Source organism: Erythrolamprus reginae, chromosome 12 (assembly GCF_031021105.1).
Source record: "Erythrolamprus reginae isolate rEryReg1 chromosome 12, rEryReg1.hap1, whole genome shotgun sequence".
NCBI lineage: Eukaryota > Metazoa > Chordata > Lepidosauria > Squamata > Dipsadidae > Erythrolamprus > Erythrolamprus reginae.
In genome coordinates, this window is record NC_091961.1 from 25,137,685 (window position 1) to 25,157,666 (window position 19,982).

Sequence of the window (19,982 nt, forward strand, 5' to 3'; positions counted from 1 at the left end):
CTTTGTGAAGTTTGAACCCGCGAAAATCGAGGGAATACTGTATTCTAATTCTACCCCGATAGCCATGAAGTCAACTACTCATGATAGTTTCTCTTCAAGCTTTTCTAGGTCACTGTTTTTCTCTGGCTGACTGGCTTGCTCTTCTACTCATCAACCAGGTAGCAACATGTTCTTGTGTAATGAATACTTGGGATGATCTAAAGACAGTGTAGGACATCCTGATGGACTCACTGGACAGCTTGCAGTAAATACACCGGTCACTGCTGTAAAATTGCTAGGGAATACAATCTTCTGCTCTGACTATGTTTTCTGTTAATTATGACTCTTGAGGCCGAAGTTATTCTTCATATATTTAATACACTGCTCAAAAAAAATAAAGGGAACACTCAAAGAACACATCCTAGATCTGAATGAAAGAAATATTCTTATTGAATACTTTGTTTTGTACAAAGTTGAATGTGCTGACAACGTGTGAAATTGATTGTCAATCAGTGTTGCTTCCTAAGTGTTTAGTTTGATTTCACAGAAGTTTGATTTACTTGGAGTTATATTTTGTTGTTTAAGTGTTCCCTTTAATTTTTTGAGCAGTGTATATATCTTGCTTTTCATTCAGGTACTTCATTCTCACATACTATTTTCCCTCCATAGTTTAGGTACTTTTTGAACTAAATCTGCAATAAATTTCAGTGATGTGAATTAATATTTTAATTTCACTTTTCTAAAGAATCTTTCTCTCTTCTCTCTCTCTTATCTGCCTGCCTGCCTGCTTCCATCTATCCATCCATCTCTATACCTACTTACCTACCTACCTATCACCTGCCTGCCTGCCTCTGTCTGTCTATCATCTCTATACCTACCTACCTATCGCCTGCCTACCTGCCTGCATCTACCTGTCTGTGTATCTGTCTATCATCTCTATACCTACCTACCTATTGCCTGCCTACCTGCCTGCATCTACCTGTCTGTGTATCTGTCTATCATCTCTATACCTACCTACCTATCGCCTGCCTACCTGCTTGCATCTACCTGTCTGTGTATCTGTCTATCATCTCTATACCTACCTACCTATTGCCTGCCTAGCTGCCTGCCATTCATCCATCTATCCATCCATCTCTTACCTCCCTCCCTCCAATTGTTTTCTGGGCATCTTTGTGATTTCGCAGAAATTTTTCAGCATTGCCTATCTGAATATTTTTTCATAACTGACTATTTTAATTCATTGCTCTTTTAAGCCTACCCTTTTAAGCCCTAGAGCAGTGATGGTGAACCTATGGCACAGGTTCCACAGGTGGCACGCGGAGCCATATCTGCTGGCATGCATGGCATTGCCCGAGATCAGCTGCAACGTGCATATGTGTGCCAGCCAGCTGATTTTTGGCTCAGACAAAGGCTCTGAGAGGGCGTTTTTGGCTTCCAGAGAGCCTCCGGGGGGATGGGGGCAGGGGTGGGCAGCAGGCAGGACGGGATGGAATGCAGTTCCACTAGCAGAAATGAAGATGCATGCGCAGCTCCAGCTAATTGGCAGCTGTCACTTCCTGGATTACTGGTCTCGGCTCAGCTCTCTTTTTCCCCCCCTGCTGCTGTGTCTGCGCTCCTTGCTTTTTTCCTCTTTCCTCCTTCCTGACCTCGCACGAGCTTCCCTCTTTCCTGCCTGGCTCCCCTCCAGCCTCCCGCGGCCACCTCCCGCCTGAGTTGCAAGCAGAAGGCGTGGGTGGAAGCGGCGCTGGCAGCATTTATGCTTCTGGCAGCTCCCGTTCGCCTAGCTACCCAGTCTGAGGCAGGGGAGCAACCCAGGAAGGAGAGCGCGGGAAACGCGAAGCAAATTGTCACCCCAGCGAGCGACACTAGTAAGGTTGTAAGTCGAGGACTTAACAATTCACTTGAACGATGATGATCGTTCAAGCCGCTCCCACCTGGTCACATAGCCGGCCAGCCACTCCTACCCAGTCATATAACCATTAAGCCACACCCACAAAATAAGCCACACCCACAGTGTGGCAGTAAAAATTTTGGCTGCCCATTACTGGATGGGGGAGTGCGTGTTTACTCTCCCCCAGCTCCGGGTAAGGCTTTGGAGCCTGGGGAGGGCGAAACACAAGCCTACTGGGCCCACCAGAAGTTGGGAAACAGGCCGTCTCCAGCCTCCAGAGGGCCTCCGGGTGGCAGGGAAGCTGTTTTTGCCTTCCCCAAGCATTGAAATACAGGTGTGGGCACTCGCGCATGCACGATAGCGTGCACGCATGCTCTTTCGGCATCCGAGGGGAAAAAAGTTCACCATCACTGCCCTAGAGTATCTGCTCAAGAGGGCACCAGCAGAGTTAGCTGTCCTTTGCAGAAACGCTAGGATTACAGCTCCTCAAATTCTCAAAACCCCGCCCCCAGGGTTGAATGGATATCTCCGGGACCGCCTTCTGCCGCACGAATCCCAGCGACCGGTTAGGTCCCACAGAGTTGGCCTTCTCCGGGTCCCGTCGACTAAACAATGTCATTTGGCGGGACCCAGGAGAAGAGCCTTCTCTGTGGCGGCCCCGACCCTCTGGAACCAGCTCCCCCCAGATATCGGAGTTGCCCCCACCCTCCTTGCCTTTTGCAAGCTCCTTAAAACCCACCTCTGTCGTCAGGCATGGGGGCATAGTTCCCTCTAAGCTGAGCAGTGAGCAATCGCTCACTTAAAAATCATCATCAACTCCGAGTTTTCCAAACCTGCCCAAAAGCCGAGAGGGAAAGAGTGAGAGGGAAGGAGAGAGAGAGGAAGAGAGAGAAACAGATAGAAAAAAGAGAGGAAGGAAAAGAGAAAGAAAAAAGGAAGAGAGAAAGAAAATCAAAATCTAGTTTGAAACTAGCTCAACTATTTCAGTGGCATTTTGATATTGATAGAGTTGCCCTATTATGAGCTCACTGTTATAGACACACAGTACAGTATTTTATTTTGAAATTCTCTAATGCAAAACAGGGTGGGTTTTTTATTTGTTTGTTTGTTTGTTTATTTATTATTTCTGTGCCGCCCAGGCCCAAAGGGACTGCCGCTCAGACACTATACTTTTCCGCCCACCCCCCCCCCCAAAAAAATTAGAGGGAACACTGCATGGGGGAATTGAAATTTTTCCCCTTCCCCCTAGGCTTATAGAATTTATACATGGTATGCTTGTTTGTATGATTGGTCTCTTAAATTGGGGTTTTTTAGATTACTTTTCAATATTAGATTTGTTACATTGTTTTCTTTATTGTTGTTAGCCGCCCCGAGTTTTCGGAGAGGGGAGGCATACAAATCTAATAAATAATAATAATAATAATAAATAATACCTTCAATTCTGGAAGCCAGCCATTTCAGAAAACTCGCCCGTTTCCCTGCCCACCCAAAGCGTTCCCTATCCGAATCAAAGTTCAAGGTTGCAACTGTTTGCTGTACTAAGACTGCCCAGTGCTTAAAACCACCTGTTTTCTCCACTCGTCTATATTCCTATTAGTTCCCTTTAGCCTACTCCAATAATAACAGATCTCACTCACCAATTTATTAAATAAACCACACTTGGCTAGATTCCCATAATGTGTCAAGTAAATAAAGCAATCCGTATTTACTGGATGGAGTTAAGAGTTGGCCAAGGTGCAACCCAACCCCATGCTAGTTTATTGCAGTGTGTGAGCCCAATCTTCCCTTCCAGATGGATGCCCCAAAGCCTGCGTGCCCTGCAAATCTTTGCCACCACAAACAAATCAGTATCCATGGTAGAAATGTGTGGTCCCTCTCAATTCCAACCCTGGTTTATACACCATCCCATTAGCTTATTTCTAAAATGACCTGCTTTTCCAAATACCTGCATTACTTTGTGACTCCAAACCCCATCCTTTGTGGTTTATTCAAGCCATCATCAAATCACGCGAACTCAGCAGATTGTATGAACTAACGGAGAAGTGAAATCAGTTTCATATAGTGTTAAGGCACTGGGCTTGAGTTCTAGTCCTACTTTAGGCCTGAAAGCCAGCTGAGTGACCTCACAGGGTTTATCTATCTATCTTCAGGCAGCCTGAAGCTTGTGGGGTCAAAAAAGGCCTAAGATTATACATAGAAACATAGAAGATTGACGGCAGAAAAAGACCTCATGGTCCATCTAGTCTGCCCTTATACTATTTCCTGTATTTTTATCTTAGGATGGATATATGTTTATCCCAGGCATGTTTAAATTCAGTTCCTGCGGATTTACCAACCACGTCTGCTGGAAGTTTGTTCCAAGCATCTACTACTCTTTCAGTGAAATGATATTTTCTCACGTTGCTTCTGATCATTCCAACTAACCTCAGATTGTGCCCCCTATGTATGTATGTATGTATGTATGTATGTATGTATCTATCTATCTATCTATCTATCTATCTATCTATCTATCTATCTATCTATCTATCTATCTATCTATCTATCTATCTATCTATCTATCTACGTCTTACAACATAAAGACCCTAGCCTCTATCCAATGAATATATTTGGTATGATAGTATGTGTGAGATTTTTTTGATTTTTTTTTTGAAGAACATTTTTTAAAGTCATCACTCTATTAATTGGCCTAGAATGTTTTATTATTGTATGTTTCACAAAAATGTTGTAAGCCGCCCCGAGTCCACGGAGAGGGGTGGCATATAAGTCCAATAAAATAAATAAATAAACAAACACACACACACACACATACATTCAAATAAAACAGTAGCAATCAAAAATTAAAACTAAGGGTTAAAAACTAAATTGCTAAACTAAAACTTGCTACAAACTAATTTACCGAACGTAAAAAAAATACATGTCGTTTAAAACCATTCACTCACATTCATCCCTGACTTTGGTATTGCTCGGAAATAGGAGGAGGAAGGAGTATCGGGTATTACTCACTCCTGATTGATTGCAAGTCTCCTCCTTGAGGGGTAGGGGGTTGGACTAGAAGACCTCCAAAGTCCCTTCTAGCTCCATTCCTATTGGCTATTCCTCCCCGCCCCTCACCTGCCAGCAGCTCCGCCCCGCCACGGGTCACCTGTGCGCGCAAAGGGCGAGCCAGGAAGGCAAGAGAGCGCGCGCCCCACTTCAAGCAGGCGAGAGAAAAGAAGGGAAAAGAAAAAAAGGAGAAAAAAAGAAGACAAGAAACCCTCCTCTTTTCTCGGAGCCGCAGCTCGAGCACCGGATGTGACTGGGTCAGCCCCAGTCTGGGTTAGTCCCCCTTGGCTTTGTAAGGCGAACAAAAGTTGCGCCTGGGAAGCGAGACAAAAGTTGGGGAGAACTTTGCGCCCGTCGTCCAGAGTTTGGATTTGTTCTTTTTTTACCTTTTTCTTTTCCTGTTGGGATTCTCGACTCATCACTCGCTCCTCATCCCCCCCCCCCCCGCGACCTCTCGGAACACCCCCTCCCCCCAAAAGCGATTAATCGATTCATGAAGGCATCCTCCTAACCAGAACGAAAAGATGAATATTTATCGCCCACCTTCGGGGGCCAAAACGAAAGTCTCGGCCCTGAAATACAGCAGCAAGACCGAGGTGAGAGCTTGAATTCCTGGTTCCTTTTTTTTGGGGGGGGGGGGGGGGGCCAAGCTTGGCTTTGTAAAAAGAAAAAAAAATCGGGATTTTAAAATTATTTCCTTTAATCAATCAATTAATTAAATGGAACGAGAGTTAAGGAGTTTGGAAAGCGAAGGCGGCGATTCCGGAATGAGTAATCCGGTTTCCTACCCAAGTTTTTGTTTCTTTCTTTGTTTTGTTGTTTGTTTGTTGGCCCTGCCGTCTCTTTGTTGGGCTGCGAAGGGGGGTCTCCACCCCACCACAACAGGGATCTGAGCACGGGAGAAATCTCAAGGGGGGGGAGTCTCGGCCGGGCTTGGGTCTCCATTGGTGTTTGGAGGGGGCTTCATTCTGGAGAGATTTAAGTGAAAAGAGAAAGGAGAGAAAAGAAAAAAAGGAGGAAAAAAAGGGAACAGGATCCCGGAAGCTGACCTACTCAGGTGTTCAGCTGGTCTGCTAGGGCAGAAAGGTGTGCAAAGGTGAAATAGGGCCTAGGATTCTTGGAGGAGAAAGGTAGGAAATGAGAAAGGACGGCAGATCAGATTTCTGTGATGGTCCTAGACCAGCAGAGGAAGAGGAAGAATTAAAAAAAAACAGGCAGTCCTCAATTTACAACGGTCCTTTTAGCGACCCTTCAAAGAGACACACAGGACTGGAAAAAATGTGATTTTTTTCACCCTTTGCGGCTTCCCCGCGGTCAAAATTCAGAGGCTCGGCTCCCGACTCACGTTTATGGCGGTTGCAACATCCTGGAAATACGTGATCCCCCCTTTCTGACCAGCAAAAGCAACTGGGGGAGCCAGACTCACTTAACAGCCACGATACTAACGGGAAAATCTACAGTGATTCTCTTAACAACAATGGCAGGAAAGGCAAGACTCACCTTACAACTGTCTTGGTTAGCGACAGGAATTTTGGGGCTCAGTTGCAATTGTAATTCAAGGACCCACTGTCATGTTAAATAACTAAAAGGAGAGATAAAATAGACCAAGATACAAAACTAGAAATATATAACAGTCTTTTGCATTATCCTTAAATGGATTTAGTTGGCCCTATATTATATTTTTTTAATATTTGTGCATGTGTTACTTATCCCTTTATAAATTTTATTTTTGTGTGCATGTATATATGTGTGCGTGTATATATATAATATGTACACACACACACACATACATACAAATTTTTTAAATAAAGGGATAAGTAACATATACACACAAAGATTAAAAAAAATTATATATGGCCAATTAAATCCACGTAAGGATAATACAAAAGACTAACTAACTATTTAACAATTCCAATACTCATTATGGCTAGTTTGCGGCATCTGACAGATTGACAGCATATTCTTCGAAAAGAAAGGTAGGAAAATTGAAATTGGCTACAGTATATAAATTATAGGTTTCTGAAGGCACAGCAGTGGTCTACATTTGACAGAGCAGAACTCGGAGATGGGAACTGCGCTACCATTGCGTTTCCCAAGGTTTCCCATCTATTCATGGCGATGACCTAAAATACTCTGAAATTGAGCAACAGTGAGGGTGACATGTTGGTGGGTCAAGCCTTGGCTGCAATTAAAGCAGAAGGCAAAAAAAGTCATCTTGAAACTGAAAATAAGTTTGAGCTTTGAATTTTTTTTGGGAAATTAGAGTTATATTGCAAGATGGGCTGGGTGAAGGACGCCTACTTCTAGGATATTTCCGGAGTTGTTTCATTTAAGGGTGGGATTGGCTTGACCTTGAACAGGTGGAGATTGGCTACGGATCATTTAGACTTCCTGTTAGACAAAACGGAACCTTTTTCTTCCTCTGTAAATGCAATATTTCTACTGGGCCACTTTCCTATTCCTGTTTTAACACCATCAGTCCCTTTATCAGTCCCTTTATTTTATTTATTTATTTATTTATTGGATTTGTATGCCGCCCCTCTCCGCAGACCCGGGGCGGCTAACAACAGCAATAAAACAGTATATAACAAAATCCAATACTAAAAACAGTTAAAAACCCATTATATAAAAACCAATCATACATACAGACATACCATGCACAAAATTGTAAAGGCCTAGGGGGAAAGGGAATCTCAATTCCCCCATGCCTGGCGGCAGAGGTGGGTTTTAAGCAGCTTTCGAAAGGCAAGGAGGGTGGGGGCAATTCTAATCTCTGGGGGGAGTTGGTTCCAAAGGGCCGGGGCCGCCACAGAGAAGGCTCTTCCCCTGGGTCCCGCCAAGCGCCATTGCTTAGTTGACGGGACCCGGAGAAGACCCACTCTGTGGGACCTAACTTGTTGCTGGGATTCGTGCAGCAGAAGGCGGTCCCTGAGGTAATCTGGTCCGGTGCCATGAAGGGCTTTATAGGTCATAACCAACACTTTGAATTGTGACCGGAAACTGATCAGCAACCAATGCAGACTGCGGAGTGTTGGTGTAACATGGGCATATTTGGGAAAGCCCATGATTGCTCTCGCAGCTGCATTCTGCACGATCTGAAGTTTCTGAACACTTTTCAAAGGTAGCCCCATGTAGAGAGCGTTACAATAGTCGAGCCTCTTTAGGACTGTTGTACCTGTTTCAAAACAGATATAATCCTATTTATTGGAGTAGGTAAACCTCAGCTTTCAGTTTCCTCTTCTTAGAGATTTGCCAAAATGTAGGTCCCTGTGTCTTCTTCTGCGAGTAATGTAAAATATTTGCCTTTAAAAAAGCATTTTTATTGACCCAACGTAGGGTAAATTAACTATTTTATGGTTTGTCTTGACTCTTTATGATGGGGCAGATTAAGTATCTCGATTGTGATGGTTGCTGTCCATTCTTCTTTCATCTGTTGACTAAACATTATAGGAGTTGAGGTCTTATCTCTGTGGCAGGAAGGTTGTCATAACCATGTTTCCGTGAAAATAAAACCCTGTGTTATATTTTTTTGAACCCTGAAAAAAGCACTTGGCCTTATTGCCATGCACTCAAAAGCCTGATTGGGCTTATTACCAGTGGAACACCTTATTTTGGGGGAAACAGAGTACTGTAGTTTCAAGGATCTGTTTTGATTGGATCACATTAGTACTTGGATGAGAAACCATGAAAAGATCTCACGATTCTGGGTTGGACTGGGAAGTTAAATGTCGTTATGTCTTGGTTTCTCTTAGTCATATGATCAACATTCAGGAAGATGAGATGAAACGAAAATGCTTAGGAAATAAAGCAAGATTTATAGTCAAGCATTAGGAGTTACCTTTGGTTGAAGGCCAACAATCAGAAGAACTCTTGCAGCATCTTTTCAGACGAATACGCTGTGTTAAAAAACTTTTGCGATCCATAGCTCAGTTCATCTGGTGCACGCAGTTCCGTGGATTGAAGATTTAAATTAGGATAAGGGTGGAAGTAATAAACATACATTTTTTTGCATCTGAGAGAGATTATTAACACCCTATCAACTGTTATTGAAGATTTTTCAAAAATAAATTATAAAACATTAAGAGTTTGAGAAAAGCTCTTACTTATGATTAGGATTGGGGTGGGGGAAGTCGACATGATGTCAGTCATGAAACCCATTTTTTTTCCTACTGGTTCTGTGGGCGTGGCTTAGATTAGATTAGATTTATTGGATTTATATGCCGCCCCTCTCCGCAAACTCAGGGAGGCTCACAACAATGGTAAAAGACAGTACATAGTAACAAATCTAATATTTAGCAATCTAAATTACACTTTTAGGTTAAAAAATCCAAACACCCCCCCCCCCCCAATATATAAAAAACAAGCACACAATCGAATCATACACAAAAACTACATGGGCCAAGGGGGAGATGTTTCAATTCCCCCATGCCTGACGGCAGAGGTGGGTTTTAAGGAGTTTACGAAAGGCAAGGAGGGTGGGGGCAATCCTAATCTCCGGGGGGGGGAGCTGGTTCCAGAGGGTCGGAGCCACCACAGAGAAGGCTCTTCCCCTGGGTCCCGCCAGACGACATTGTTTAGTCGACGGGACCCGGAGAAGGCCAACTCTGTGGGACCTAACCGGTCGCTGGGATTCGTGCGGCAGAAGGTGGTCTCGCAGATATCCTGGTCCGATGTCATGTAGGGCTTTATAGGTCATAACCAACACTTTGAATTGTGACCGGAAACTGATCGGCAACCAGTGCAGACTGCGGAGTGTTGGAGTAACATGGGCATACATAGAGAAGCCCATGATTGCTCTCGCAGCTGCATTCTGCACGATCTGAAGTTTCCGAACACTTTTCAAAGGTAGCCCCATGTAGAGAGCATTACAGTAGTCGAGCCTCGAGGTGATGGGGGCATGAGTGACTGTGAGCAGTGACTCCCGGTCCAAATAGGGCCGCAACTGGTGCACCAGGCGAACCTGGGCAAACACCCCCCTTGCCACAGCTGAAAGATGTTTCTCTAATGTGAGCTGTGTGGGCATGGTAGGGGAAAGGTATTGCAAAATCTCCATTCCCTCCCCATTTTGGGGCCAACCAGAGGTAGTATTTGCCGGTTCTCCAAACTACTCAAAATTTCAGCTACTGATTCTCCAAAACCTTCTGGATTTTACACACACACCCCGGCCGATCTGTGGGTTTAGTAACAAGACTAGATTTAATCTTATGTTAATGAGCCTTTCTCATCAATGCAGTCAAATAAAGACTTGCCTCATGCTTTCATCATCAAAACTAGAATGGCATTGGATAAGCATGGAAAGTTTGCCTTCTTTTCCCCCCTCCTAAAATTCTTAGCACTTAGTAACTTGTCTGGGCTCAGAAACTAGTTAAGTTCATCTCTGAATGCGAGGTTACCCTGAAATCCCCAGGCTGTAGGATAAACACCTGAAGTTAGGACAAGAAGCAGTGGGTGGAAATTAATCAAGGAGAGAAGCAACTTAGAACTTAGAAAGTTCCTGATAGTTAGAACGATTGATCAGTGGAACGCCTTGCCTCCAGAAGTTGTAAATGCTCCAACACTTGATGTTTTTAAAAAGATGTTGAATAACCATTTGTGTGAAGCAATGTAGGGTCTCCTGCCTGAGCAGGGGGTTAGACTAGAAGACCTCCAAGGTCCCTTCCAACTCTGTTGTTGTTGTTGTTGTTTTTGTTAAATGGAAAAGATGAAAGAACATCCTAGAAGAACTCCTCTGCTTGCAATAAAATTCCTTATTCCACTTGAAATTTTAGGTAATCTTGAAATACGCCGTCTATGTTCCGACCTACGCTTAGTATACAAGATCATCTACCTTAACGTCCTACCTGTTAATAACTACTTTTAATTTCAATCACAATAACACTAGGGCTATCAATAGATGCAAACTGAATGTAATCCACCCCAAAATTAAATAAAATACAAATCTAATAAATAATAAATAATAATAAATAAATAAAACTTGATTGCAGAAAATATGACTTCTGCAATAGAGTAGTAAACTCTATTGTCTACTGTGAACCTTACACATTTCTTAAGAGGTCCCTAAGGGGACATGCATAAGAGCACCAGCGTGCCTGCTATCCCTGTCCTACTGTACCCACTAGTATATACAGTGGTACCTCTACTTAAGAACTTAATTCATTCCATGTCCAGGTTCTTAAGCAGAAAAGTTCTTAAGTAGAAGCAATTTTTTCCCATAGGAATCGATGTAAAAGCAAATAATGCATGCAAACCCATTAGGAAAGAAATAAAAGCTCGGAATTTGGGTGGGAGGAGGAGGAGGAAGAAGAGGAGGGAATAAAAAAAATCCAAAACTTTAAGGCTTAAAAAAAAGAGAGGGACTCTCAGGCGGCGAGGAGGAGCACGTGCCTCCCATACACCCGGCGCAAGGCTGCCTGCCTTACACTGCACCAGAGAGAGAAACCCAGGGGAAATGGCAGGAAACCAGCCGGGCCTTCGTGCCACTCTCAAATTTCCATGGAGATTTTTCTGGGCTCGGGTTCTTAAGTAGAAAATGGTTCTTAAGAAGAGGCAAAAAAATCTTGAACACCCGGTTCTTATCTAGAAAAGTTCTTAAGTAGAGGTGTTCTTAAGTACAGGTACCACTGTACTCATGTGTTTATGGCTATGTGTTGCTTCTTCTTTTTAATTAAACATTTTTTATTTATAAAACATTTTAAAAACATAACATATGCATAACAATATAATACAGACGGATAACAAAAAGAAAGGAAAGGTACATAACGGTCCATTCAGTATATTAGATTGGTTATTCCTTCATACCCCCCCATTAATTTTTCCAATATCTGTTTAACTTTCAATTCATTTAGAACATCTCCATCATACTTTCTAGCCTTTAATCTTGGTTTTCTTCTCTCTCCAATTATATAATTCATTCCAGGTTTCAAAATAATCTGTATTCAATTTGTCCTTTAACTTTAACTCCTTTAACTCTAACGTCAGTCTGTCCATCTCTGCGCATTTTAAAATTTTAAATAAGGTATTTAAATATTGCATCTTCCTCTGTAGGAGCATCTTTATTATTCCATTTCTGGGCATAGGCTATTCTTGCCACATTTAAAATATGTCACATTAAGTATAATTTTTTTTCCTCGTATTTGTCGATGGTTATTCCTAACAAAAATAGTCGGATTTTATTTCTAAAATCTCTTTCAGACATTGTCTAATTTTCTCCCAATAATCCCTTGCTTTGTGGCATTCCCACCATATATGTTAATATGTATGTTTTGCTTCCTTATATTCATATTTTGTGCCTTTTCCCCCATGTGTCCTGTTTCCTTGCACTTGCTGACAAATAAATAAATAAAATAAATAAGAAGCCACAAGTCATTTCCTTGTTACAAGACAACAACGAAGATACCAGGAGCTTCGGGACCATCTTCTGTTGCACAAATCCCAGCAGCCAATAAGGTCCCACAGAATTGGCCTTCTCTGGGTCCCGTCGATTAAACAATGTCGTCTGGCGGGCCCCAGGGGAAGAGCCTTCTCTGTGGCGGCCCCCGCCCTCTGGAATCAACTCCCCCCGGAGATTAGAACTGCTCCCACCCTCCTTGCCTTTCATAAGTTATTGAAGACCCATCTATGTCGCCAGGCATGGTGTAAATGAGAGATCCCCAGGCTATTATGGTTTATGAATGGTATGACTGAGTTGTATGGTTTTTAATGATATGGGTTTTAGATGTTTTTGGAACTGAACACACTCAAAACCGTAGAAATGGTGGTAGACTTTAAGAGAAACCCTTCCACCTCTCACAATACTAGACAACACAGTATCAACAGTAGAGACCTTCAAATTTCTAGGTTCTATCATATCTCAAGACCTAAAATGGTCACCTAACATCAAAAACATCATCAAAAAAGCACAACAAAGAATGTTCTTTCTGCGCCAGCTCAGGAAGCTCAAACTGCCCAAGGAGCTGCTGATTCAGTTCTATAGAGGAATCATTGAGTCTGTCATCTGCACCTCTATAACTGTCTGGTTTGGTGCTGCAACCCAACAGGACCGACACAGACTTCAGAGGAGAATCAGAACTGCAGAAAAAACAATTGCTGCCAATCTGCCTTCCATTGAGGACCTGTATACTGCACGAGTCAAAAAGAGGGCGGGTAAAATATTTACTGACCCCTCACATCCTGGACACAAATTGTTTCAACTCCTACCCTCAAAACGTCGCCACAGAGCACTGCACACCAAGACAACTAGACACAAGAACAGTTTTTTCCCGAATGCCATTACTCTACTAAACAAATAATTCCCTCAACACTGTCAGACTTTCTACTAAATCTGCACTTCTATTCTACTAGTTTTTCTCATCATTCCTATCACCCATTTCCTCCCATGTTGACTGTATGACTATAACTTGTTGCGTATATCCTAAGATTTTTTATTAATATTGCTTCTTCATTGCTTATTTGACCCCTATGACAATCATTAAGTGTTGTACCACATGATTCTTGACAAATGTATATTTTATTTTATGTACGTTGAGAGCATATGCACCAAGACAAATTCCTTGTGTGTCCAATCACACTTGGCCAATAAAATTCTATTCTATTCTATTCTATTCTATAATAGCTGAGTTCAGTGTGACATAGCCTTGATCTGAGTGATCTACTGAATGTAGATCCCTAGATGTGGATTCCTCCCCTTCCCCCTCTTTGGTGTTCTGAAGTTGCTCAAAAAAAAAGAAAGAACCCATTGACATTTGTTAAGGTCAGAAGGTTCCTTGTTTCGTTGTAAGCAGACTTTCCAGTTGGAGTAGTAGAGTGAAAGTTGAACATTGGCTCCTCGGTGGGCGAGGCTAGCAAAGAATCCCTTTAAAAGAAAAGTGTAGGTTTTCCTTAATTAACACGACTGTAGTTTCAACATTTTAAGGGGTTCATTAAAGATGTAGCTTGCAAAACAAACCTCTCCATTGGTGGACTTCCAACACTGAGGCTTAAAGAAAGGAAGACCTGGGTCTAGTTATTTAGTTAGTTAGTTAGTTAGTCCAATACACAATAATACACAATGAAGGTTATAGAGGATATAGTAGAGAAGAAATACAAGATATAGGAGAGACTATAGGACAGGGGACGGAAGGCCCTCTAGTGCGCTTATGTGTGCCCCTTACTGACCTCTTAGGAATCTGGAGAGGTCAACCGTGGATAGTCTAAGAGTAAAATGTTGGAGGTTAGGGGATGATACTATCGAGTCCGGTAAGGAGTTCCACGCTTCGACAACCCAATTACTAAAGTCATATTTTTTACAGTCATGTTTGGAGCGGTTAATATTAAGCTTGAATCTGTTGGGTGCTCTTGTGTTGTTGTGGTTGAAGCTGAAGTTATCGCTGACAGGCAGGACATTGCAGCATATATCTTGTGGGCAATACTTAGATCTTGTTTAAGGCGTCTTAGTTCTAAACTTTGTAGGCCCAGGATTGTTAGTCTATTTTCGTAGGGTATTCTGTTTCGAGTGGAGGAGTGAAGGGCTCTTCTGGTGAAGTATCTTTGGACATTTTCAAGGGTGTTAATGTCTGAATCTGTTGTGTGCTCTTGTGTTGCTGTGGTTGAAGCTGAAGTAGTCGCCGACAGGCAGGACATTGCAGCATATGATCTTGTGGGCAATACTTAGATCATGTTTAAGGCGTCGCAGTTCTAAGCTTTCAAGACCCACGTTTTGTAGGGTATTCTGTTTCGAGTGGAGGAATGAAGGGCTCTTCTTGTGAAGTATTATTTATTTATTTATTGGATTTGTATGCCGCCCCTCTTTGAACATTTTCAAGGGTGTTAATGTCTGAGATGCGATATGGGTTGAGATGCTCTAGCTGTTCATGTTGACCCACATTTTCTTCATACCTTCTTAATGTTGTCTGTTGGGGAGAACTTCTTTCCGGGGAATAATCAAGTTTGCTTGGCAGCATAGATAAGTTGTTTACCGTTGTCTTCTCTTAAGAGATAGATGTCGGAGTCTTTCTAATGTTCTCCCAGATCAAGAACTACCTGGATGAACCATTGTTTCGTTTTCCAAGCTCGGTGAAGTTGGTCAGGTGTTATCACCTGCTGAGATGCACAAAGCCATCTCGCAACTCTTAGATTAGATTGGTGTTCCTATCTGATCTTGTGGGATTCTTGAGGAATTAGCCATTGTCTATGCAGGCTGGAAATCTCGTGGAAAGTTATCCCGACTCCTCTAGTTTCTGACCACTTCTCTAGATGGCGGCCATGAAATAATGGCAGATTCAGAAATGCCATGAAATAATAATGGCAGATTTTTAAAAGGTTACTTTAATTCTACAAGTAACCAGGAAAGCAAGAACAATTTTTCCTACAATGTTATTTTATTCATAGCCTCTAGTCCAGGGGTCCCCAACCACCGGGCCGCGGACCAGTACCAGGCCGCGGGGCATGTTGCACCGGTCCGTGGAGTCAGCAGCTGCCGGCCCTCATGCCGCCACCCCCTCGCTCCAGCGCTTCGCCTCCCGCCGGGCAAGAGGCCTCGGGAGGCAGGTTCTGCCGGCCACAGGACGATGGATGGGACAGAGGGGCGGGAAGGACCGAGAGGCTCAAGCCTCTTTTGGCTTCTGCTGCGGGGCGCTTTTACGTTTTTGGCTGGGGGGAGGCAGGAGGGCCAGCCTGACCCCCTTTCTCCAGCGCTTAGCTCCCGCTGGGCAAGAGGGCTTGGGAGGCAGGTTCTGCCGGCCACAAGACAATGGCGGGAAAGAGGGGCGGGGAGGACCAGCACCCCCATGCTTAATCCCGCCCCCAACCACGCCCCTTTCCGCCCCCACTGGGCCATAGAAAAATTGTCTTGCTGAAACTGGTCCCTGGTGGAAAAAACGTTGGGGACCACTGCTGAAGTCTATACCATTATACATTGTCCTTGTATATAGTATGTATATAGTACACAGTTGTTATACATAGTCCTTTTTCTTGCAATAACAAGTTCCCATGGACATTTGCTCAAATGCTGTTTTCTTTCTTTCTTTCCTCCCTCCCTTCCCCCTTTCTCTCTCTTTCTCTCTCTCTCCTTTTTACCAATACAAGAAAGACCTTTCCATCTAATAATTATGGGGTTGCTACCAACAACTTTTGTTAGCCATTCAAATAAGCATCAATAGTATCCTGTTCCTACAGGAAGCTTGCTCTATTTATTTGTTTTGTCAGGTACGTATTGGAGGTATGTAAAGATATAATAATATTCTTATACATGATACTAGTAAAAAATAAAAGGAAACATTAGATATAAGAATATTCATATACATGATACTAGTAAAAAAAATAAAAGAAATGTTAGGACAGGGGATGGAAGACACGCTGGTGCGCTTATGCACGCCCCTTACTGACCTCTTAGGAATCGGGAGAGGTCAACAGTAGATAATCTAAAGTTTTGGGCGTTAGGAGATGATACTACAGAGTCTGCTAGTGAGTTCCATGCATCAACTACTCGGTTACTAAAGTCGTATTTCCTGCAGTCGAGTTTGGAGCGGTTTACATTAAGTTTGTATTTGTTGTGTGCTCATGTGTTGTTGTGGTTGACGCTGAAGTAGTCATTGACAGGAAGGACGTTGTAGCATATGATTTCATGGGCTATGCTTAGATAGTGTTTAAGGTGATGTAGTTGTAAGCTTTCTGAACTTAGAATTGTAAGTCTAGTTGCGTAGGGTATTCTGTTGCGAGTGGAGTGGAGAGCTCCTCTAGTAAAGTATCTCTGGACATTTTCTATAGTGTTTATATCCAAAATGCAAGGTGGGTTCCAGACAGCTGAGCTGTATTCAAGGATTGGTCTGGCGAAAGTTTGTATGTTCTAGTTAGTAATATGAGATTGTTGGAGCAGAAGCTACGTAGGATTAAGTAAATTTAATCAAAGTGATTTGCACCCATGCGTGTTTTGTCAAATGTTGGTCCTATGTTGTATTGGCTCAGACCCAAGACCCATGTCTAGAACTGGTCTTCTTTCTCTTCTTAAATGGATAAAAAATCTTTCTCTTTAAACAGATCCTTTCCTTTGTTTCTCATTCCTGACCACTTTCATCATTTGTTTAGTCTATCTTGGCAAAGGCAATGAGGGAATTAGCTTGTATATCTGCGTAGCCTGATTTATAAGATGCGTGTTTACATGGATATGTTGGAGATGTTGCAAAAGCCAGAAAACCACTAATTGATTTATTCTGGTTAGAATGTTTTTAAATGCACTATTTTGGGGGGAAAGGTTTACAATTCATTTAACTGAATCTAAGCAGTGGGGGAAGAGAGTTGACTAATGTTGAAAAACTAAACCAACTCAGAACGCTCCTTGCTTTGATGGGCAGAGATGGAAAAGAAGTCTTGCAAAATTTCTCTTCTTTTACAAAAGATTAAAAAAAAGGATTAATTTGTAGCCATATCTAACTAATTTCTACTTTGATAGGGATGCCTTAGGCTTAGGCATTTGATTTTTTTGCAAATTTCCATTTGGAATTTTTAATAAAAAGTTTTCTGACTGAAACTGTCAAAGTAGCCACTGAATTGTGAAAAAAGACAATTGAGGTCTTCAATCTTCGAGATTAAGGATTTTAATCTACAGGATTGAGATTAAGGGTCTCTAGGGCTTTCGGGAATCAGAATAAACCATGATAAAATATCATGGTTAAATGAGAAATAGTAATGGTAAATGGTCTTCGGAGGGGGGCGGCATACAACTCTAATAAATTATTATTATTATTATTATTATTATTATTATTATTATTATTATTATTAATATTAAATAAGAATCAGATTAGGTCCAACAGAATCGGCCTTCTCCAGGTCCCATCAACTACTAGACAATGTCGCTTGGCAGGGCCTAGGAGAAGAGCCTTCTCTGTGGGGGCTCCGGCCCTCTGGAATCAACTCCTCCTGGAGATTCGTACTGCCCCCACCCTCCTTGCCTTCCACAAGAGTCTTAAGACTCATTTATGCCGGGCCTTGGCCGATTAGAATTTAGCCCCTAGCCAATGAGTGATTGTATGGTTGCTGTACGAATGGGTGTAATTGATTGATTTTAGATAGTCTATGTAATTTTAATTAATTGGATTTAACTTATTGTAACCGACTGTTTTTAATATGTTGTAAGCCACCCCAGGTCCTCGGAGAGGGGAGCCATAGAAATCCAATAAATACATAAATAAATCCATCTGAATTTTGATTACATGTCATGGGCATGCTACAAAGTTGGTAAGGCTGAAAAATGGATAAAAGTTGCCTTTTCTTTTTTAGTGTCGTTGTAACTTTGATTGGCCACTAAATGAACCGTTGTAAATGTACAACTACTTGTACAGAGTCAGCATCTTGTCCCCTAAAAACTGGGTCCTCATTTTACCAACGTTTGGAAATTTTTAAGAATAGGTTGGATAACATAGAAACATAGGAGATTGACGGCAGAAAAAGACCTCATGGTCCATCTAGTCTGCTCTTATACTATTTCCTGTATTTTATCTTAGGATGGATATATGTTTATCCCAGGCATGTTTAAATTCAGTGACTGTGGATTTACCAACCACGTCTGCTGGAAGTTTGTTCCAAGGATCCACTACTCTTTCAGTAAAATAATATTTTCTCGTGCTGCTTCTGATCTTTCCCCCAACTAACCTCAGATTGTGCTCCCTTGTTCTTGTGTTCACTTTCCTATTAAAAACACTTCCCTCCTGACAATTGAATTGGTTATTGAAACGGATGTCCATGTGCCGCCTCTATGTTGCTTGAGGCAGGCAGGATTCCCTTGAGTATCATTTGTTGGGGGGTCAGGGGAAAGGGAGGGTCTTGCCTTCTCTTTCTGCTCAAGATCCCCATGGACAATTTGTGGGCCACTGTGTGATGCCGAATGCTGGGCTCGATGGGCTTTGGCTTGATTCAGCAGGGCTCTTCTTAGGTTCTTACAAATGGATAACCATTTGTCTGAAGTAGTGTAGGGTCTTGGACTAGAAGACCTCCAAGGTCCCTTCCAACTCTGTTGTTATTATAAGTAAAACCTTGGAAGGATGGAAGGCTGAACAGTTGGACCATAGACGCCATGAGTAGAACAGAGTTTTGAATCCAGGTCTCCAAAATTCTCACCCGTCATGGTGTTGAGCTACCTACACAAAGTCATTCTTTCAATCTTGCCTCCAGCTAGGAGCAGCCTAGCTTAGCACATAACTGCAGGTAGGGGAAACATGACCTATTTTTGTTTAATCTGACTCATACGGACAGCCAGAAAGAGTATAGCTCAAATCGAATTGCTCCTTGTCAAACGCACACCCAGAATGTAAACAACCCGCTGATATATAACCGACGTGTTTTCCAGTTCTTGCCAACTGTGATTTTAATTAGGTTTTATATCTAACTTCGGGTATTGTGGCTGCAGAGGAAAAAAAAAAGGGCTTTGCAGGTTTATTTCCAGACACCTGTTAGTATTGGTGAAGGATAGGAAACTCTTATTCAGACACTGGATAATGCAAATGCTATCTCTCTTAGCTTAAACCTTCTTTGCAACCTTGTGTGTTTGAATTTTGGTACCATCTATATGGAGGAAAAGCATTCTTTGCAAGCAAATTTGGTCGGTTGCAGTCTGGAATAAATAGAATCATTTTAAATGAAGTGATGCGCTTTGAAATAAAGAGGGCTATGACTTGTAAAATGAGGATTTTATCCTCCTTGATTTGGGCAATGGATTTCACTTGAATGTTTCCTATTGCTTCCTGCATTATTTATATCCCTCTGGTTTTAGTATATTTCTAGACTATATTTTAAAAAAGGACTTGTAGTTAAATTTCCTTATTAGTTTGGTAATAAACCGCCACTAAAATCTGTGGGGTTTCTCTGTTAAGTAAATTGTTTTAAGATTAGACAAGAGGATTTGGTGTGGGCTTTGTGTGTAAGTTCCAATACAGATCTGGAAAGAAGGACTTGCTAGCTCCTTCTGATGGACCAGAATCTACTGTAAATAAAAGAGATGTAACATTTTTGAAGAGCCCATTGAACAAAGCGAATGTGACATAGATAAACTCACCAGGAAGCAAAAATTCGGGGGTTTGATTCTTTATTGAAGGACTTGCAG

General features: G+C 42.3%; 1 protein-coding gene across 1 annotated transcript in view; it reads left to right on the forward strand.

Moving 5' to 3' along the window:
* The first annotated feature begins 5,014 nt into the window (after positions 1–5,014).
* ST14 (ST14 transmembrane serine protease matriptase) overlaps positions 5,015–19,982 on the forward strand; it is a 69,311-nt gene continuing 54,343 nt past the window's right edge. Inside the window, exon 1 of the mRNA XM_070765900.1 lies at positions 5,015–5,508. Coding sequence (XP_070622001.1) covers positions 5,437–5,508 — 72 coding nt within the window. The 5' untranslated portion in view covers positions 5,015–5,436. The remainder of the gene's footprint in view (positions 5,509–19,982) is intronic.